The 21,450-nt window shown below is 40.1% G+C and overlaps 1 protein-coding gene across 1 annotated transcript in view; it reads left to right on the top strand.

Annotated features, from left to right (window-relative positions):
• Nucleotides 1–2,299: 2,299 nt before the first annotated feature.
• Trpc6 (transient receptor potential cation channel subfamily C member 6) overlaps nucleotides 2,300–21,450 on the top strand; it is a 118,492-nt gene continuing 99,341 nt past the window's right edge. Inside the window, exon 1 of the mRNA XM_020161675.2 lies at nucleotides 2,300–2,758. Within this exon, the coding sequence (XP_020017264.1) occupies nucleotides 2,589–2,758 (170 nt within the window). The 5' untranslated portion in view covers nucleotides 2,300–2,588. The remainder of the gene's footprint in view (nucleotides 2,759–21,450) is intronic.

Below are 21,450 nucleotides of genomic sequence, written 5' to 3' on the forward strand. Positions count from 1 at the left end.
TCAAGCCCCAGTGCACGTGCCTGTGGGGACATTGCATGTCCAAACCATACCAAGGGTCTTCCACATCATCATCACAAAGTCTCCCAATCCTCCAATCCTCCCCCTCCTGGAGGCTCCATAAACACTCCTGGGTTGCATTGATCTAGTACTCACTATACTTCAAGTAACAGAAAAAGGGACGACTTTATCCTGCCAAATGATAAATTAATGTCACATTATAAGTTTACTGTAATATTTTTTCAGTGTGAAGGTTGTTATGTGTGAATGAAAAACAGTGTTAGGAGAAAAAGGAACAAACAGCTCTACTAACTGTAACAACAAAATAAATTCCGTCTCATTTTTTTAAAGTTGAAGGCTAACACTTCAACTAACACCATAAATGTTGTCTAACTTTGCTTTAACTTACAGAATTCGAGCCAAGTACAAAATATTTGAATGTTACATTCCACGCTACATTGTTTCCCATATTTGGTGTTCCCAAACAGATTACCTGAACACTGTTTAAATGAAACATTTGTTAACTAATTCATGGAAGCCTTAAACTGTTGGGTATTTATAGATAGCACATGCCTTCACAAACATTTTATGTTGGGTATAATTACCAGGAAGTAGAAAGAATTTTAAATCATGGCTCCATGTATTGAAAGATCAAAACCAAGGCTCTTAAATCAGAAATACCCCACATGAGGATGAGCCAGGGTACACAAACATTTTGGCTCACACTTTCAGAGGTTTCGGCTCATGGTCACGAGGTCACTTGACCCCATGTTTCTGGGTCTGTGATGAGGCAGAGGAGACAGAGAGAGAGAGAGAGAGAGAGTAGAAGTTAAGGTATATCCTTCCAAAGCTCACCCCCAATGGTCTACTTCTCCCAGCTACCCTCTACCTCCTAATTTCTATCACTTCCCAATATGCCATCAAAGGATACATCCATCAGTGGATTAACCACTGACTAGGTCAGAGCCCTCAGGACACAATCACCATCACCCCCAAAGGCCTACCTCTGGACATCACATTGGAGACCAAGCCTGCAATACACTCAGGGGACACTTCATATCCGAGTCACTACATGTGGCAAATACACAGCACGCCCCTCAGGATGATAGTATCTCCTCTCCCTGAGTTTCAGATCTCAGTGACATCTTACCCTCCAGCTGCCCATCAAGCTGACTGCTTTTGCTCGCACTTCCAATATCCATTTCATTGTGTACTTGTTCGTGGGAAACAAAGCTAACTTGCCAGGTAGGATTCCAGAGCCTGGCATGTTTCAATTCAGTTGTAACGCACTTCTGATCTTTTCAGGGCTGGCTCCTTGTATGTATGTCCCCACTCAACTCTTACAGCCACCTGATCTGAGGTACCACTAACCATTTCACTTCTTTTATTTTCATGGCAGCCTTTGTTCTTTCTTTCTGTTTTTATTTGCTTGTTTAATCTCTGGCTGGCCTGTCCCATGAAAGCCTCTATGAGGACAGACAGGTGCCTTATCTGTTTGCGTGCTTCTGAATCCTGAAACCGTATTTGGGATACTGTTAGCATTCACTAAATATTGATGACGAAGTGAATGGATTGCCAGTTGAGGACTCTTGCTGGAACTACAACACATACTGATTCATTCTTGTTGACACGTTTTTGACTTCTCCCATGTATGCAGATATAATCAGTTTTAAACTAAGCCTTAAAAAAGAATTTGGAAATTCGAGAAGCATCTGGCAGAGAAACAATTCCCGCATTGGCAGTGATGGAAGACAGATTTTTCACTAAAGTAAGCAGGTTGTTGACCTTTTTATCGATGTCATTGGAAAATGCTTCCCTATTTTTGTTGGTTTGCTCAGGAACTGGGAACATCTGGCCTTGGGAATGCAGCCTTTTTAGTTTCACAGCAGAGTCATAATAACTTCAGGGATTGGGGGCCTAAGAGAAAAGCCCCAAGGAAATGCAGGTCTGGAAGGAAGATAAACTCCTATTCCTTTAAAAAAAACAACGGACTCTCTGTTCAAGAGTATGATTTAAGGAAAACTTCCTAGAAAGTCCTCAGTTTGTGTTGCTACAAAATAGACTCTGGAAGTTGCTCCCCTCTCCACCAAAAAAAAAAAAGCGCGTGTCTGGCTCGGTGTAGTTTAGGTTTATCCTGGGCCCAAAATTGTGGCCACAGGACAGCCCTTGGCTGCTTCTGGAGCGTCGTTTGGATCCCTTTAAAGGTGGGGGTCATGACGGAGGATGCGGGGCGGGGGGAGAAGGCGGGAGCTGAGGGCTGGAGTCTCGGTTGACATAGTAACTCTTCAGCTGGGCTCCCGGCTGGCTCTCAGCGGCTGCCACCGAAGCCCCGCCTGTGCACCCTGCCTCCTCTCCAGGTCCGCCCGGCCAGGCGCGCTGCGCTCCAGGTCCCCGTCGCGCCCCCGGGGCCCCGCAGTGACTTCTGCCTGGGAGGACCGGGAGCCCCTCGCGGAGCCCCGACTGCCGGGCGCCTGCACCCCTGCCTCATCCTGGTGCGGGGTTTGCTCCGGGACCCGTCTCCCCAGGTCTCTGCGGGGCACCTGCGAGCCCTCGCCGGGGAGCAGGGCGCAGGCCAGCCGTGCGATCCTGCCATGAGCCAGAGTCCCGCGTTCGGGCCCCGCAGGGGCGGCTCTCCCGGGGCTGTGGCGGGAGCCGGCGCGCGGCGCAACGAGAGCCAGGACTACCTGCTCCTGGACGCGGAGCTGGGCGACGACGGTGGCGCGCCCTTCCCGCTGCCTCCCTACGGCTACTACCCCAGCTAGTAAGTGCGGGGCGGCGCGGGCGCGGGCGCGGGGCGGCGCGGCGAGGGCCGGGGCTGTGCGCTGCGCTCCGAGGGTCGCGGTCCGCGCGTCCCCACCGCGCGCCTCCCGGGGCCGGCCGGGTGCGTTCGCCCTGGCAGTGACACCTCCACCTCGGGGCAGGCGACCAGAAGGCTGGTGGCTTTCTTAGCCCCGGCCACCTCTCGGGGCTCCCAACAGATCCAGTGTCGCTGCGCAACAGGCATGGTGTGCACAGGAGTGGGTTCCTATGTGCGCCCCCGGGACTCTCCGTGTGCGTGGGGGACATGACTGGACCTTAAGGGTCCTTGGGGGAGTGTAGGAACAGGGACCTGTGAGCCCAGGGTCCCCAAGATCTGCCCGTGTTAGCAGGCACAGCACGGGTCCTCTGAGGGCGACAAGTTTGGAGTGTGCGTGGAAGGGGGTGACCTGGCCCTTTGAGCCCCCTCGGCCTCCTCCCCCCTCCCCCATCCCGGCCGCACGTCGGGGAAGATGAGCCTGTAGTGCGGGCCAGGAGACCCGCAAACTGAAGTGTGGGCGTCCGGGGTCGTTTTAAGGGTCTCTGGATGCTCATCAACCTTTATGGAAAAATCTGCGGGTGGCAGAGAGTGGACTCGAGAAGAAAAGTCCTCGTGCCCCCCACCCCAGGCTGTGAGCACACATGCAGCTGGCGCGGACAGCATTTCTGTCTCTCTGCCCCTCGGCTTGAGTGGGTGCTGGGCTTCCTGACCTGTCTGTCACATCCATCCGCAAGCTGTTTCCCCAGGAAAAAGGTTCTCAGCTGAAGGTGGGGGGAGGGGCCTGCCCAGGGCGCCTGGCACAACCTCAGGATGGATGATGGTGGCGCCTTTGGGACACTCCTCAGGGCTGTCCACAGTCAAAGCGTGCTGTGGTCTGCTTTCACAGTAAGAATTGAGCCCGGGGAAACAGGGCATTACATTTTTCTCCAAGATGAAAGGACGAAGTTGGAACTGGTTCCATTTATCTATGGACTGTGCAAGTGGAAAACATTTACTACAACGTATCTTCTTTTTTTCCTTTAAAAAAATTAGAATATAACTTATACATAAAATCCACTCATTTAAGTTGTACATTAAGTGCAGTGTTGCACTTAATATTGTTCTGCAGTCATCACGGTATGCGTTCTAGGACATTCTCGTCACCCCCAAAAGAAATATTGTGTTTGATGTTAAATTAGAAAATGTTTCTGTGTCTCATAGTGTAGACTGCTAGAACTTTGATGGGCAAAGAACGACCCAGAGATTTTGTTTAAATGCAGATTCTGGTTTCGTAGGTCTTGGGTGCAGCCTGGGATTCTCATTTGTAATGACCTCTCAGATGACGCTGTATCTGCTCTGGACTGTTAGGACAGATGCCAAGAAAAAAATCACAGTAGAAAGTAAACTGAATAAATCCTAGATATTCTGAATGCATCTGTTTCCAAATTTGCTATGAAGCCAGGCATGGTGGTGTACTCCAGTAATCCCAGCTGCTTGGTATGTTGATGCAGGAAGATCATAAATTCAAGGCCAGATGGGGCAGCATAGGGAGACTCCATCTTAAAAAATTGCTCTGAAGGTGTAAGTTTGAAACATAGTAGGGCTTTTTTATTTGAACTGAGTACTACTAAGCCTGAGGGTTGTGGATTTGGTGACATGACCACCTGGCTAAATTAAGTGGCTTTAAAAACTATACTACTGTAAAAATTAGTTTGTCCCATAAATAAAAACTTTTTTATTCTATAATCTGTACAATTACTTATTTCATTGTGTGTGGGAAAATGATTTGATTTAAAACCTTGTGGGTTATATATCACTAGTGAGACTAAATAAAGTAGTAATTCCAAGTTGTTCTGGAAACTTTCCTCAAGTGTGGCTTACTGCCTACTTGAGTTATGTAGTTCTTTACATGATCTACCAAAAACATTTTTCTCCCTCAGTTCAGGAACCCCAGACTACTCTTCATGGATAGAACTGAGCAGCAGAGGAAGGAGCAGAAATATTTTAATGGGCTTCAGTTCATAATGTACAATTCCTGTGTCACATGGGAGGCACCATAATAAGTGACCCATGCCCCAGAACCAGAATTAAAGTTTGGTCTGCTCTGAACTTATTATTTCCTAAAGATTCTACAGTTACTCTTTACCCACTATTTCCTCTGACAAGGCTTTTACTTTTCCAGTTGAGTAATGGAATAACTGAAAAATTTTGAACAATAAACAGCAGTACCTCAACATCTTTGATGTATAAGAAAAAAGCTAAGGAAAATGACTTCCCTTTGGTAAAGAGTACAAGTAACCTCTTCTATATGCTTTTAACTTGCGATTGAAGTAATTTCATGTATTCTTTCAGAGTGGGAGGTGTATTATTTGTAATTGTGGTAATCACAATTGTACTTCAGGTACAAGTTGCCATTTTTGCAAATCATAGAGATTTTCCATTATAAGGTCTCAACTCTTTGTAAGTTGCTATTTCTGTGATATAAATTCTCTTGTTCTTGCTGAGAAATTTGGTCTCACGGTTCACTTCTGTCAAATGACTTTTACATATATCATTGGAACTCTACTGAAAATTGTGGTAAACTATCTTGCTTGAACTATAACATATTCTCAGGCCCTACTAATATAAGTATTAATACTTTCAAATGGTTTTTGGCAAAAAAGATTTAAGTTTTATTTTTTCCAACTTTCAATTGGCAATTAATATACTTTATTTAATTAAATTTTAGTAATGATTAGCAAAGAAGTTCCACTTCCTGCAAAGGCCCCAGGAATTCCTTCATTTAAAACTAAAAAAAAGTCTATCCTGTAACTTCTGAACTTGAGAAAGAATGAGTGGGAGAGAGACAGAGAGAGAGAGAGAGAGAAAGAGAGATAGGAGAGAGAGAGAGAGAGAGAGAGAGAGAGAGAAATTTAAGGGTTTCTAATCTTGAAAATTCTCCAGATTGGAAACCCAGTCCAACTAAATGTTTTGCTTGGAAAATCCTAATTAATTAGCAGTAATAAAACAGTAAACTGTAAAGCTCAGCTCTGGCAATGTAAATAAATCTAAAAAAAACCTCCTCATGGTTATAAACTCCTAGCAATACTGGATAAAATATTGGAAAAGATTTAAAAATATTTCTCAGTTTGCAAAAAATAAAAGGGATTGCCATACACTAGGAACCAAGAAGTTAAACACCAGAGCACAGATTGTGAGCAGACGATCACAATCTGAGAAGCAATGGGCCTCAGTGTCCAAGAGCTGGGCGTGTAATGTCCACAAGAGACAGAAAGAAAGGAAGAGGTGGGAGCTGGAACTGGGTTGTCCCTTGCCTAAAACCAGGACCCTTAGTTTACTGAAAAGCTAGACTAGAAAACTGTGCCTACTCACACAGACTGCGAACAAGAAACTTTACCAGTAAGAAGACAAGAGACACCTGGGAATTTCAGCTTGTGGGTTTACACTGCCATGTGAATTTTTATTTTTTATACTACCTAGCTGACCTAGAAATTCTCAAGTTGAAAACCACCCTGGGGCTCCTGGAAGAGTAAAGCACAAACCCATGATGACAAGATAGTTCCCACGATGTAAGTGGCTTAGGATTTTCTTGAAAGGAACAATCCCCCACCAAAGGTATGCTTACTATAATCAATGACAAAACACACAGGGAGACAACCCAGAAAGAGTCAGCTGAACACACAATCCACGTGCAAGAGTCAACACAAGCTGTAACGGCAGTATTGGATCTTGAGGAATCCCAGCTAACATAACAACATCAAAGAGAATGTGAAATAAGGATGCATAAAACATTGACAATATAAAAGAACTTATAAAACCCTAAGAAAAGAACAGGCTTATTTTAAAAAGCAGACAATTAAAACATCTATAAAAGAAAAATGTAATTCTTTTCTTTCTTTCTTTCTTTCTTTTTTTGTAGTGAAAGGGACAGTAAAGTTTATTAGGAAAGGCATATACTTTCCATAGACTGAAAGCATGTCCTCTCTAGAGTGAGAACTAGAATGACCAGAAACATATAATTCTTGAAATAAAAACTCAATGGAAGAGTTACAATGCATGTTATACTTAGAATAAATGATGATAAAACCCAAAATTCAGAGATGTAAAGAAATGGGAAAATTTAAACATTACTGAGTCATGGAATTAAAAGGTACATGTTCCAGAAGAAAATAAAGAAAATGCAGAAGAGGCAACATTTGAATGACGATGGTTGGCAATTTGTCAAAAATGATAAATTTTCACGTTCGTGAAGACCAGCAATATTAGACAAAACTTGAAGTGAAACTGCTCACGCACCGCATTGGGATTGCAGAACACCCACCAGAGACAAAAGCAAGTACTCAGAGTTAGCCGAAATGCAGGGACTTGAAGGAGAGAAGTTTAACATTTAAAATATTTACAATGGAAATGAACTCACCATGCATTTTGGCGTATTGGTTATAAAATATGTAGCTTCCAAGAACTATATTTTTTATATCAAGAGTGTCTCTATTTATTAATGTAGTGTTGTATACAGAGTTGGTGTTAGTGCTGATAGGGTCCCTACACATTGATATGGACAAAACTTCTAAAAGGATGACATCATTGGGTCTCAGTCATAGGAGAAATCCAAAGAGATTCTGAATTCCACCCCCGGTTTCACATGATGAAAACAAAAGTGGATTTTAAAAAAATGAATCCTGGATCCTTTAAAATTTTTATTGACTTCAGGGGACAGGAAAGGTTGTTGGATGACTCTGAACCCATTGGGAACCCTAGAACCCAGACTTTGAAGTACCAATTTAGGAGAGATGCAGTAGCCTAATGCTAAAGACCACAGATAAATAAAATCCCCCAAACACAGCTTTCTTTTCTCCAGGCAAAATAAACTCATTCTTGAAAAATATTTCTGTAATAAATAAGGGAATGAAAAATTCAGGCTGCAGGTTGGGAAGATTTTCTGGCATTCTTTGCTGACAGAGCACTCTGCTCTGTCAAGGAAGTTTCAGCTGAAGGTAGAGTACAGACTCAGGCCTATGAACCATATTAAATTATCATATGCTTATAACCAAACCTTCATTTCAGGTGAATGTTTTTAATGATTTATTTTTATTATTATATTATTGCTGTAATGGGGGGCCATTGTGACATTTACAAAAATTCTTACAATATATCATACTTGAATTCACCTCCTCCATCATTCTTCTTGGTTGAATGTGTTTTCAGACATCTCTTTCACTTTTTTATACTTGTTTGCTTGAGTGTCTCTTTCTCCCACAGGATGGTAAGCCTTTAGAAGCGGGGCTGTCCTAGTGTCCGGCAAAGAGAAGGATCAACACAGACATACTCCTCCTCTTCAGTTTTATTCTAATAAGTAATAAAGTGATGCTGGATCTTTCACCAAAGTGGCATCTGGATAATCTCAGTTAGGCAGAAGACTGGATGTCTATATAGAAAGATACTCACATTTTTCTACTCCATGTGCCTGTCACTAAGATTCACCTTCTTCTGGGAATCTTCCACTGCTTACTACTGCCCCCAAGATGTTACTTTCCTTTTAGCTCTAGACTCATCCCTTGAATTTTTCTATGCACACCAGAGACCAGGCTGGACCATCACCAGGTCCTGTTATCTAAGGGATAACCTAGGCGAGCATACAGAGGGAACTCTTGGCAGCCTCTTCCAGCTCATTCGTGGGGTTCTGGAATTCTCTAAGAACTGACCTTTGCCTAGCTCCAAGCTTCAACCAGCAGGCAGAGAGCAGTCTTCTCTTCCCCACTCAGGCCAGCCTCAGTCCATTCTGCTCTTGATGAGGACGGGAACTTCCTCCCCTCTTGTCTAAAGTGTAAGATCCTCCTTTCAAACCGTTTCTTTTTTAGGGACCCCTTCTTCCCTGGATGGTTAATATTAGTCATGTCCATTCATTTAAGGAGAAATACCACCAGTCACCCACAGACATGTAGCTTCCCTTTCTGAGCCCAAGGAAGCAGTTACATCAGAACAGGACAGCCCAGCAACAATACAGGCGATTTCCAAATAAAGCCAAGGTGCTCTTTCTTTACTAGATACAGTCATCAAAGCATGAATAAAATCAGTTAAAATGAGCATGTGTGATACCATGATTCTTTTTAATATATATGTAGTGGTTTAGAATTCAGTGAGAATTCTAGTATCTTTTGTGTCCTTTGAAATAACCCTAGACTTTGGTTAAAGCAGACAAATAGAAGGTCTTTCAATGAAAAACATAGTTCTTTCTTTTTTCTTGAGGCAGGGTCTCACTACGTAGCCCAGGCTGACCTGGAACTCCTTATGTGGTCCAGGCTAGCCTTAAACTTTTGATCCTCCTGCTTCAGTTTCCCAAGAGCTGGGATTACAGACTTGTACCACCATGCTTGTACTGAAAATTATAATTCTTGAAATAAAGAAAAAAAAACAACCTCAGTGGAAGAATTAAAATGCAAATTAAACAGAATAATTGAAATAAAGTCCAAAGTGCAGAGACATAAAGATATGGAAAGTTTAGCCTTTTTTAAAAGTTAAAGGTTTGCAGTTTTGAAGCTCCCTCCCAGGGGAAAAGCAATTGTAAAAGTCACCTTCGGCTTGGGTTTCCAGTCTTCATTTAGCATTTCCCCTGCCATCTGGATGAATAGTGAGTCTCTCTATTTGACCATCCTGGAGGTGTGTGCTATGCATGACAGAAACTACTTATCTTGTTTGCAAACCCTCCCCTGTCTTGAAGTAAACAGTGTCCACTAGGAACAAATGATTGTCAAGAAACACATTTTCAAGGTGCCAATGTTGTAGGTTGTTGAATGACTGCCAGATGTGCTCAGGTACCCACACCTATTCTGAAACAGAATGTTATTTACTTCCAAGTAGACAATGAATAAATTTTTTTCTCCAGACAGTTATGTTCCTTGACTTATTAGAAGTAACTGCACAGGGCGATTCGTCTTTTAAAGAGCAAGAGTCATCAATGGAAAACACTTCTTGAGTCCCGTCCTTTTCTCTCCCTTCATAAAAATGCTAACTATAATTGGATCCAGTTGGGTAAAATTACCATGTGTGATTGCTCTTTGTTTAGGAATCTTCTTCTGGCTTTCAATGCTTGGAGAAGTGCTCATCTATATGCCAAATTTTAATTAAACTTTGGCAGCTAAAAGTTGTATGCTTCTTAAGACTCTTTAAGCCATGGGGATGGGCTGAGTCACCTTCTTATAGGAAGTTTCGAGCAGTAGATCACGAAGAGTGCTACAGATACCTAAGTGAGAAATATGACTGTCACACGCTCTTCTTCCCCTAAGTCAGCTAACGTAGCCACGACAAAGAGGATGCTACCCACTATGTCAATTAGAATTATGCACAGTTCAATGTGAGTTGCTGTTTTTGCAGAAGACTGATGTAAAATATTTATAGATATTTGGAGCCAGTCACATTTTTGGAATACCCAGTCTGTGGCAGGACCATTTCTAAGTTGTCATACAAATGTAATTTGCTCTTGAGACCAGCCACTTGACTATTTTTAATGTCCATTTTATGAATAACAATGCTGAAGTTTACAGATGTGAAGCAATGTGCAGAAAGCTACCCAGCTGGCACATTAAGTGGGCAGCACACAGTGTATCCCAGTGGAGGCCGAAATGCACGTGGAGAGGGCTGGCAGGACCCCCTACCCTCCAGCATCCCACGTAATCTTGCTTTTACCAGGCACAGCAGGCAGAGCTGGGTCCAGGTGGGTTGTGCTCTTGGGAAGCACACTCATTATTCCTTCTTTCTCCTTCCTCTCTCTTGTCACAGATTTTTGGAGAACCACAGGTTGGCTCTGCTGAACAGATCCAAGATTCCTTTGTCTGTGCTCATTATATCCAAGTTGTATTCTGGGTGAAGGGAGAAGACAGAAAAGTGACTAGGAACAGCAATACTGAGTGTGTTTACCTCCCATTTCTCTTGCTACTGAAATCTTAACCATCTTTGAAGGTCAAACTTTATATTGCATCTCTTTTGCTAACTTGTGAATCTATTCTTTCATTTATTCCCATTGGCCTAATCTGATTACATTCAGTAATAATAAAAGTAATGCATTTATTGGAGGCTGTATGTGCTGGGCCCTACTCTAAGTACTTCATAGGCATGACTCACTTAATCCTTGTAAAAACCTAAGAGATGAGTACTTTAAAAATTATCATTTTACTGATAAGAAGAAACACAAAAGCCACAGAGAAAAGAAGTTAAGTGACTTTTCCAATGTTATAGAGTGAGTAGTTGGCAGAAATGAGAAGAAATGAAGGAACAAAAGATTTGTTTTCATCATTTATCTCGATAAACAGTGAAATGATGTTTTCAAATATTGCCAATCTGAATTACCAGAGGAAGCTTGTGAGTGCACCAAAATAAGTAGTCCATAGATTACTCATTTTACCAAAGATCCAAAAGCTGATTGTGTCTCTAAACATTATAACAAACAAAGTTTTCTTTTTTTTTGGTGGTACCGGGTTTTGAACTCAGGGCCTTGCTAAAGCACTCTACCACTTGAGTCATAGCCCCAAATGTTTTGCTTTACCTATTTTTCTAATAGGATCTCATGTTTCTGCCCAGATGGCCTGGACTACAGTCATCTTATTTATGCTTTCCATGTAGTAGGGATGATAGGCACATTCCATGCCAGGTATTGGTTGAGATGGGGTCTCAGGAACTTTTCCCCCAGGCTGGCCTTAAACCTCAGTTCTCCAGATCTCCACCTCCCGAGTAGCTGGGATGGCAAGTATGAACCACCGTGCCCAACTCTTCTACTCTTCACCTCTCTCTGTGGATATGATTGCTACTGTGCTATAATTCAGGTTGTATTAGAGAAATGCACTCAAGTGACAGCGTGAGAGTGGAGATTTCATTGTAGGGTTTGCATAATTTTAAAAAGCATTTGCACGGCACTCATCTGAAGGTAAATACTGCCAGAAATCAATTACAGTTGGATAGTTGAGATTGATTGCCCATTCATGGCAGATTTCACGCTCCACCTTCAGCAGCTCTGGTCTGTGACACGGAGTGTGTCATCCTGCAAAACCCTCGCGCAAAATGGGGAGCTTTGAGCTCATGGGACTCGCTAACAAAATTGTCTTGAGTGTTATAATAAGAATTGGAAATGACATGCTTTCTGAAGGTAGTTTAAAAATTCTTTCCGGGAGTTCTATTGCTATTGATAAAACTCATTTTTGCTATTTCTGTGATATGCTTTCTTGAAACAGAATTTTGCAATGACTTGATCAAAGGGGATTGGGAATGGCAGTGAAGAGATGACATCGGGCAGGGTAAACTCTCCACACTTCCCCAGGGGAACAGCTTCAGCAGACCCTTTTCCTCAGAGAGACATTCAGGGCCAGACACTGCTCCACCCTGAAGGATTCACTGATTTATTTCAGCAAACATTGAGGTTCCTTTAACGTGCCAGGTGCTTATCTGAAAACCATGAATACCATGTTTTGTCAAATCTAAACACTGATCAATTGTAATGTGTCCTAATATTTTGTGTACCTTCAAGAAATGACCAATCCAACTGTATCTTAGATTTTTATTCTCTATCTATTGAAATGATTCCGTCTGCCTAATTAGATATAGGCTTGGGTTATACATAACTCTTCTGAACATATTATAAAAAGAAAATACAGACAAAGTAAATGTGTTACAGTGTCACGAAGGCTCCTGTACATTCTTTCCAACAAAGAATCCTCAGTGCCCATGTTTTCCCATAGTGAGGTTTGTTCTTTGTGCCTCTCAGAACATTGGTGATGAAGCATTTTTTTAAGAATTCAAAGAATCCAATTAATTGGTGGTAGGCAATTAAACTGACTTCAGGATTTTGTAGAACCACTGATTTTGACTAAGAGATTTGCTAGACAAATCTTATTCCTCCTGCACGCCCAACGTACACGCACGCGCGTACACACCGGTGTGTTTCTCAGGGTTGCAGGGTCTGCTTTGCCGGGTGAACCTTTAGTGCCACTGCTTTCAATGTACACACGTGGGAGAAGAAAGCTATGGTTTGGTAATGATTGACAGCTGGCCAGCAGTGACTTGTAACAACCCGAGAAGGCTTAGATTGTAAGTCACACTTTTCTGCTAGAGAAGTTAAAATAGGAGAACCGTGTCTTAGCATGAACGAAATATGATGTTCCTTGTGCGAGGTTAGGAGGAGAATAAAAGATTGCAAGGCGAACACTACCCTCGATGGCCAGTAGAGGATTTACGGAGCCTGGACTCCTTTCCCTCACTGGCTTTAAAACCCAGGGAAGACTGTGTCTATCCTTTCCTTTATTGGCATTCTCTTATTAGAACCTCAGAGCACCTGAATGGTAGGTAACACACCTCCATCTGTACATGTGGAAACAAATTCAGAACGGTCAAATGACTCACTAAGAACTAATGACTCTTGTTATCTCAGCCAAAATTGAGCTTTCACTTCAGTGTTTCACTTGCTTCTTCATTTTTTGCCCCTCAGGGTTCTTAACACTTCTTTTTCTGCATTTCTTTCCTTGTCTTGAGGACTAGGCTCTAGTCTGTGAACAGCGATTAGCACTTGGTAGGGAATCAAATAGTTGTTGAATGAATAAGTCAGGGCTTTCCTTATACAAAATGATTCATTCTATTGGCTTTGTATCTACAACTCTGTCTAAACACGTACAGAAGATACTAGAGATTGAATTTTCTTGGTGGTATTGGGGTTTGAATTTAAGGCTTTACACTTGCCAGGCAGGCACTCTACTACTTGAGCCGCGCCTCCAGTCCTTAGAGATTAAAATGCCTTCATCAGTGGTTTTCAAGTCTGAGTATGTATCAGAATCAACTGGATGATTTTTAAAAAAGCAGATTCCCTTTTGGGCATCTACGGTGCCATCCTATGGGGTCAGGGCACTGTGCTGTCTTCTCAGCCTTTTCAGAACTACTGCGGTTGATCCATTCAAGGAGCTCTGTGGTACCTGCTTGATCCCTACAACTGTGCTTGTTACGTATTTAAACTAATCCTATAAATAGGAAGATACGATTATAAACAATTCCTCTTCTCTACATTGTGTGGATAGAATGCCTGTGGAAATTTATATTTTTCTGCCTTTATTATAATGGCAAGAGAAGGGTGCTTGAGTAGTTATTTAAGTTGAAATGATTTGTGAAAACTGGACTTCTGAGAACAAAGCTCATTTTCTCCAGAAAATCTTTTTTTTTTTACATGTTTTAAAAAAATTTTTTGTTTTATCATTTTTACATTGCGTATACGTTGTCAGGGTCACTTCCCCCACCGACACACCCCGTTTCCAGGCAGAACCTCTTGTTCTCTGATTTTGTTGAAGAGAAAACATAAGAGATAATAAGAAAGACACAGTGTTTTAGCTAGCTTGAGATAAAGATAGCTATTCAGAGATTCCTAGTGTTGTTTCCATGCACTTGTGTATTACAACCCACATTGGTTCATCTCTACCAGACCTCTTCACTATTTCCTGTCCCCTTCCCATAGTGGCCTCTGCCAGTTTAAGATTACTACATTAGCTCCTCTGCAGTGGGCACATCAAACACTTTCAAGTTTTAGGTTTCCTTCCCTTTCCCTATTCCTCCCATGCACATTCTCCCCTTAGCTTGTGAGCGTGTGACCCGTGTCCAGTAATATCACTGCATTTGTTTTAGGTCTATAATCCACATATGAGGGAGAACATATGATTTTTGGCCTTCTGATCCTGGCTAACGTCACTTGAGATGATGTTCTCCAGTTCCATTCATTTACTTGCGAATGACAAAATTTCATTCTTCTTTGTGGCTGAGTAAAATTCCATTGTGTATAGATACCACATTTTCTTAATCCATTCGTCAGTGGTGGGGCATCTTGGCTGTTTCCATAACTTGGCTATTGTGAATAGTGCCGCAATAAACATGGGTGTGCAGGTGCCTCTGGAGTAACCTGTGTCGCATTACTTTGGGTATATCCCCAAGAGTGGGATTGCTGGATCATATGGAAGATCTATGTCTAGTTTTTTAAGAAAACTCCATATTGTTTTCCAAAGTGGTCGTACTAGCTTACATTCCCACCAGCAGTGTATGAAGTTTCCTTTTTCCCTGCATCCCCGCCAACATTTGTTGTTGGTGGTGTTCTTGATGATGGCTATTCTAACAGGGGTGAGGTGGAATCTTAGTGTGGTTTTGATTTGCATTTCCTTTATGGCCACAGATGGTGAGCAGTTTTTCTCTCCAGAAAATCTTAAATAGTGAAATGAAATAGTCTAACTTAAAATAAAGTGAGACCACTTTAGAAAGTGGTCTAAAGGGAACACATTATTGAGAATATAATTTTGATATAGACCATGTTATGCCTGAGCAAAATTCTTTGACTTGAGTTACTATAATTAATAATTCCAACAGCAATCATGGTAAGAAATATTTAGTATTTCCTATGTGCCAGGTACGGTTCTAAGCAATTTTCCTATATTAGCTCACTTAATGCTAATCGTGCTTCCAAGAGGAATTTATTATAATGTGTATTTGCAGATGAGGATTCTGATGCATATGAGAATTCAAGACAAGCTAAAAATGCTAAGTATTGAGTGTGTGCTGATTCTAGACATTTTATCTCCATAGTTCAGGCTTTTAAAAATCAAAACCTAATGTACTTTGATCAGTAATAGTTTATCTTATTCATTTTTAGCTTAAATCAATTGTACAAAGAGGTTTCATTGTGATCTTTCCAAGCATTTATTACTTTCTTGTCCCCATCCACCGATTTTTACAATTTTAATATATTTCATTATTCTGTTTTCACACATGCATATAATGTACTTCTATCTCATTCAACCCCTCATCAACTTCTCCTTTCATCATCCCATGTCCCCCTGGCTCCCCAACAGTCCCCACTTACATTCATGTCATTTTTTAAGGTATAGGTTCCACATGAGAGAAAGCATCCAATAGTTGTCTTTTTGAGTCTGGCTTATTTCACTTAAAATGATTTCCAGTTCTATCCATTTTTCAACAAAAACATAATTTCTTTCTTCTTTGTGGCTGAATATTACTCCATAGTGTCTGTGTAAAACATTTTCTTTAGTCATTCATCCATTGATGAATACCTAGGCTGATTCCATACTTTGGTATTATGAATAGTGCTGAAATAAATTAGGATGTGTAGGTTACCTCTACTATATTCTGGCTTAGCTCTGTTTTTAAGTTTTTGAGGAACCTTCATAGTGAGTTCCGCAGTGGCTGCACTAATTTACATCCCACAGTGTATAACATTTTTTTCCCTCACATCCTTGCCAGCATTTATTGTTGTTTGTTTTCTTGATTATAGCCAGTTAGACTCATGTGAGATGGACTCTCAATGCCATTTTGATTTGCAATTCCTTTATGGATAAGGATATTGAACACTTTTTCATGTATTTATTGGCCATGGACCGTTCTTTTGAGAACTGTTTGGTCAAATCATTGCCTATTTTATTAATTAGATTTTTAATTTTTTTGGTGTTTTAATTTTGAGCTGTTCTATGCTCTGGATATTAATCCATTGTCAGATGAATAACTGGCAAAGATTTCACCCTTTCAGTGGGTGCTTTTTATTCTGGCAATTGTTTGCTTTGAATTACAGAAACATTTTAATTTGATGTGATCCCATTTACCGGTTCTTACTCTTATTTCCTGAGCAATTGGAGTCCTATTCAAAAAGTCCTTGCCTATACCTATATCTTCAAGTGTTTTCCCATAGTAGCTCCAGAGTTTTAGGTCTTACATTAAGGTCTTTGTTCCATTTTGAATTAACTCTTATACAGGGTGAGGGGTGGCGTCTAGGTTCCAACTTCCACATGTAGCTACCTGGTTTTCCCAACACCATTTGTAAAGAGGCTTTTTCTCCAACATACGTTATTGGCATCTTTGTTGGAAATCACAGGCTGTATCTGTGAGGACTTATTTCTGGGTCATCTATTCTGTTCCACTGGTCTTCATGTCTGTTTTTGTGCCAGTACCATGCTGTTTTTGTTACTATGGCTTTGTAGTATAGTTTCAAGTCAAGTATTGTGATACATCCAGCACTGCTCCTTTTTCATTATTTGGAGGCCTGTTATGTTTCCATATGAGTTTTAGGGTTGGTTTTCTATGTCTGTGAAGATGTCATTGAGATCTTGATGGCAATTGCACTGAATCTGTAGATTGCTTTCGGCATGTTTTCTCAGTATTAATCAAGCTGATCCACGAACATGGGAGCCTTTCCCTCTTCTACTGTTTTCTTCTGTTCCTTTCATCAACGTTATATAGTTTTCATTGGAGAGGTCTTTTACACCCTCACTTAAGTTTATTCTATATGTTTTATTTCATTTCTTGAGGCTACTGCAAGTAGAATTGTTTTCCTGATTTCTTCCTCAGCCCATTCTATCATACCATCTACATTTGGTGATAATTTGACTTTTTCTTTTTCTCTTTGGATCCCCTTTTTTTCTTTCTCCTGCCTGATTACTCTGGATAACAATTCAAGCACTCTATTGAAAAAGAGTGGAGAGCGTGGCACCTTTTCTTTGTCTTATTCTTGACTTCAGAGGAAATGCTTTCAGTTATTCCCCGTTTAGGCTGGTGGATGATACTGGCTGTTAATTCTGCTGATCACAGAACATGGGAGATCTTTCCATCTTCTATTGTCTTCTTCAATTTCTTTCTTCAGTGTCTTATAGTCTAGACCACTGACCTAAAAGCAGGGCTTCTCAAAGGGTATGATCCAACACACCTGGAACCTGTTAGAAATCCAATTTCTTGGGTCCTACCCCAGACCACCTGAGTGAGAAAATCCAAGGAGTTCATGCAACATGGCGTCTAGAGTAAGTTGTCACACAATATTGCAAAGGCTGCCTGACTTAACAGATGCTTGTCCTTATTTCTTTCTTGTGAGTCTTTGCTGTTTCTAATACAACACTGTGTAATAGAACTTCCTGCAATGGTGGAAGGGTTCTTTATCTTCTCAGACAATACAAAAGCCATATTTGGCATGGAACATTTGAAATGTGACTAGTCCAACTGAGAAACTGAAATTTTAGTTTTTATTTAATTTTAATTAACTTAATTTTTATGTGTAGCTAGAGGTTACCATATAGGCCAGTCCAGTTCTAACTCCTTTACATGGATTAGTTTCTCAGATCCCTGGCAGAGGAAACATTAATAAAGAATGTTTTACACATATTAACTCAGTTATACCTCTTGAAAAATCTATGAGGTAGGGTAATTATTTTCTCCATTTTACAAATTAGAAACTGATGGTCCACATGTATAAAGTAACTTTCAGAAGCCACATAGCTGATTCGCAGGACTGGGTTTAAATCCAAGTAATTTCAATCCAGAGCACATATTCATAATACCTACTGTGTACTCTTGGATAAATAAGTTAACTTTAATACTCACTTCCAATATAAGTTTCCAAAGAGGCCAGAAAGATACACTTTAATTTATAATAGTATGTAGCTACCTACATATGAGTGTGGCTCAGAATATTTTATTATGTAAAGTAGGTTTTTATATGAGCATTTGTGGGGCAAAAAGTATGTCAGGTGTTCCAAAATTTGGAGTTTTATAGAAACAAGCATTTTCATATAATGCAGTAAATTATTTATATCTATATCTATATCTATATTTATATCTATCTCTCTCTCTCTCTCTCTATATATATATATAGAAAGAGAACTGAGAAAGGATTTTAAAACATGAGTAATGAAGAGATTTTCCCAGGAAAAATGCTGGGACACAGGATGAGGTCATAAGCTTATTGAATTCAGGGGCTGCCCCAAATTTACATTGAAGTGCATAACTGTTCATTCAAATCTTGCACGTCCCATTGAAACTGGGTGATTCCCCTCATTTCTTATTCTCCTCTTTGCATCTTTCTTCCTTCTTTCAATGTTTATTTTTAAATTCTTTGCTTTTCTTATTCCCTCTATCCATTTATCCATTTTCAGGAGGACCAGAAGAGGAAGAGAATTAGGAACTACCATAGTCAAAGCAGGTTTGGAGTATTAGTATCTCAGAATATTTGTTTACCCCTTGTTTACGTCATTTACCCAACCAACCCCATATCTCTGTAACAATGTGGTGTTTCTTAGGTAGTTGTGAGGGGTGCTCCTGACAATTTATTAGTAGGAATTACAGAGTCAAACTCTTTAAAATGCTTGCTAGAAAGATGCTGTTACTGCTTGAGCCACTAGGGGTGAACTCAGGTACGATATATTTGATATATTGTTAGAACTTCTGTAAATGCCCCAATGAACCCCCAACATAACAATAAAAAAATTAAAAAATATTTTGTGTATATCCTCTAATATTTTCCTATCAAATATATTATATGTAACATAGGTGTACACATAAATTAATATGTATTTATAAATACATATATAAGTATATAAAGTAATGTGTATGTATTTTATATATATCCTTTCATCTGTTTCTGTTTATGCATTTTATATATGTATCCCTGTATGATTTAAATGGGATTATACCATACCTGCTGATGATGTTGCTGTTGTTCTTTTCCATTTAACATTATTATAACTCTAAGAGAGTTTAAGTTTATCCTAAGACACCTCTGATGGCAACATGCCTTCTCATATATTTCCTGAGTAGAGGAGGCAGGAGTAGGGCTTGGCTGTGGCCCAGCCTGCACCATCTATCTTTCTCCTTTTAGATGTCCACAAGATCACATGGACAGTAGAAAGATAAAAAAAAAAAGGTGAGAACCACTGTTCTTCGGTGTACTCAAGAGTCTGTATGAACATTTAAAATAAAAGTGTGTATGTATGGTTTTTAAGTAAATTAAGATTTAGCATGGACCCCATATATACAATGTATATATGTGCTCACTTCAAACTAAATTCAAGTCTTGCTTTATATATTTAGAATGAGCTTGATATTTTACTTTTAACCTGCAGTGTATCAGAAACAAGAGAAGAGATGCAGTGCTTTGAAACTTCTTAATTTTCACTGCTCTCAATTTATGTAACAGCTTTATGTAAAAGAAGAGTTACTCAAATAGAATAGTGTTGGTGTAGGAGGAAAAGCCCCATAACTCTCAACCCCACTTAGATCATTGATATTTTATTGACAGTATGGAATAATGGTTGACATTCATAATGGTATCCTTGAGTCATCAAAAGAAACTTAAGTTGAGCATTGTGAACATAATGTAAGAACGAAGAGGTATGCATTTAGAAAGACTTTAAATCCAAAACAAGTAACAAAATGTCCAAGCATTAAGACATAGCAGTAAACTAGAATGCTCCTTCATGTGGACTGACTCACTGGCAGCAATAAAATATAATCTGAGACCCTACTGAGGGATAGTTCAGCATACTGGCTTCTTCAATCTGACTTCAGCCTTCCTTTTCCAACATCAACTCTTTTCACCTTCTTCCCGATCTTTGTACTCACGAATAAAAGATGGATTCTTCTGACTGCTGGGCTCTTTCTTCTACTATTCCCTGGTCTACAGTACCCTTGACTTGTCTTTCATCAGGAGCGCCTCTCAAAGAGTCTTCCTCTCTCAACTTTCTTCTGCACTTCATGTTCCTTTTCCTCAGAGAACCCACAATGCTGTGAGCACATCTTACCTATAGTTCTTCCAGCACTGTAGTGCATGGATTCATTTCTGTGTCTGATGTATGAGCCTTTGGGATATTTGACGGCAGGGGCTAAGGTTCAGAACTATATTTGTTCATTGTAGAAGTGTGTCACAATAATTTCTAAAAATGTCTGATGCGTGGAAGGAAGGATGGTTGAGTGAGTCAGTCTTGCCAACTCAAATGGGTAAGCAAATAATAAAACCAAGTAAAGCAAGTCAGATATAAAGGTAGGAGTGCAGAGGACATTGTGACCTTGAGAAGGTACCCTTTTTAAAAGTGAGTCTCCATTTAGCTTTGGTCAGTTGTTGCTGTGAGGCACTAGACGCTTGTGTCCTAAATCCTCTGAACATTAAAAAAGAAGCTAGGAGTAAGATTTTATATAAAAGTGTTCTGATATTTTTCAAACACTAACTAGTCCAAAAGAACAACAGGGCAGATAGCATTCCCAAGCTGATAATTTTTAAAGATTTAGAATGAGTAACAGGTCAGTTTCTATGAAACTGTAATTAGAGGTGGAACAAATCTTATTCACTCAAATGCCAACACAATCTGAAACCTACCACTCCATTGATCCAAAAGCATAGCAAAAGCAGAGTTGCCATCTTGGTGCCATCTAGGTTTCATTTTTATTTCTGAAGCTGGGCTGACAGATGTTACTTTTTCACAAAATGACCAGCTCTCAGTTTAAAAATGAACTTAAAAAAAAAAGACAGATTGAATTGTAGTAGATGCTTTCAAACTTATAGAGAAATAAATCTTAAAGCATTACTATGATTAAAAAAATCCTTTCAAATTACCAAGAATTCTCTAATCCCTGTAAGAAAGTTAGAGGAACATCCATGAGAAGTCATAATTATTAAGGCATGAAATATTTACTTTACTAAAATCTGTAGTGATTACTTACTGGAAAAACCATTCCCCAGTGAATAACTGAAATAATGTTTGTCAAAATTTTATAAATAAAATTTTATTTATATAAGATTCTCAACATTTTATATCCCTGACTAGTTCTCATAGAAATCTGGTACAGACCGTTGTAAGTACACATATTTTTAATGTTTGTTTTACATTAAAAGTTTG

Source organism: Castor canadensis, chromosome 2, assembly GCF_047511655.1.
Source record: "Castor canadensis chromosome 2, mCasCan1.hap1v2, whole genome shotgun sequence".
Classification (NCBI taxonomy): Eukaryota; Metazoa; Chordata; class Mammalia; order Rodentia; family Castoridae; genus Castor; species Castor canadensis.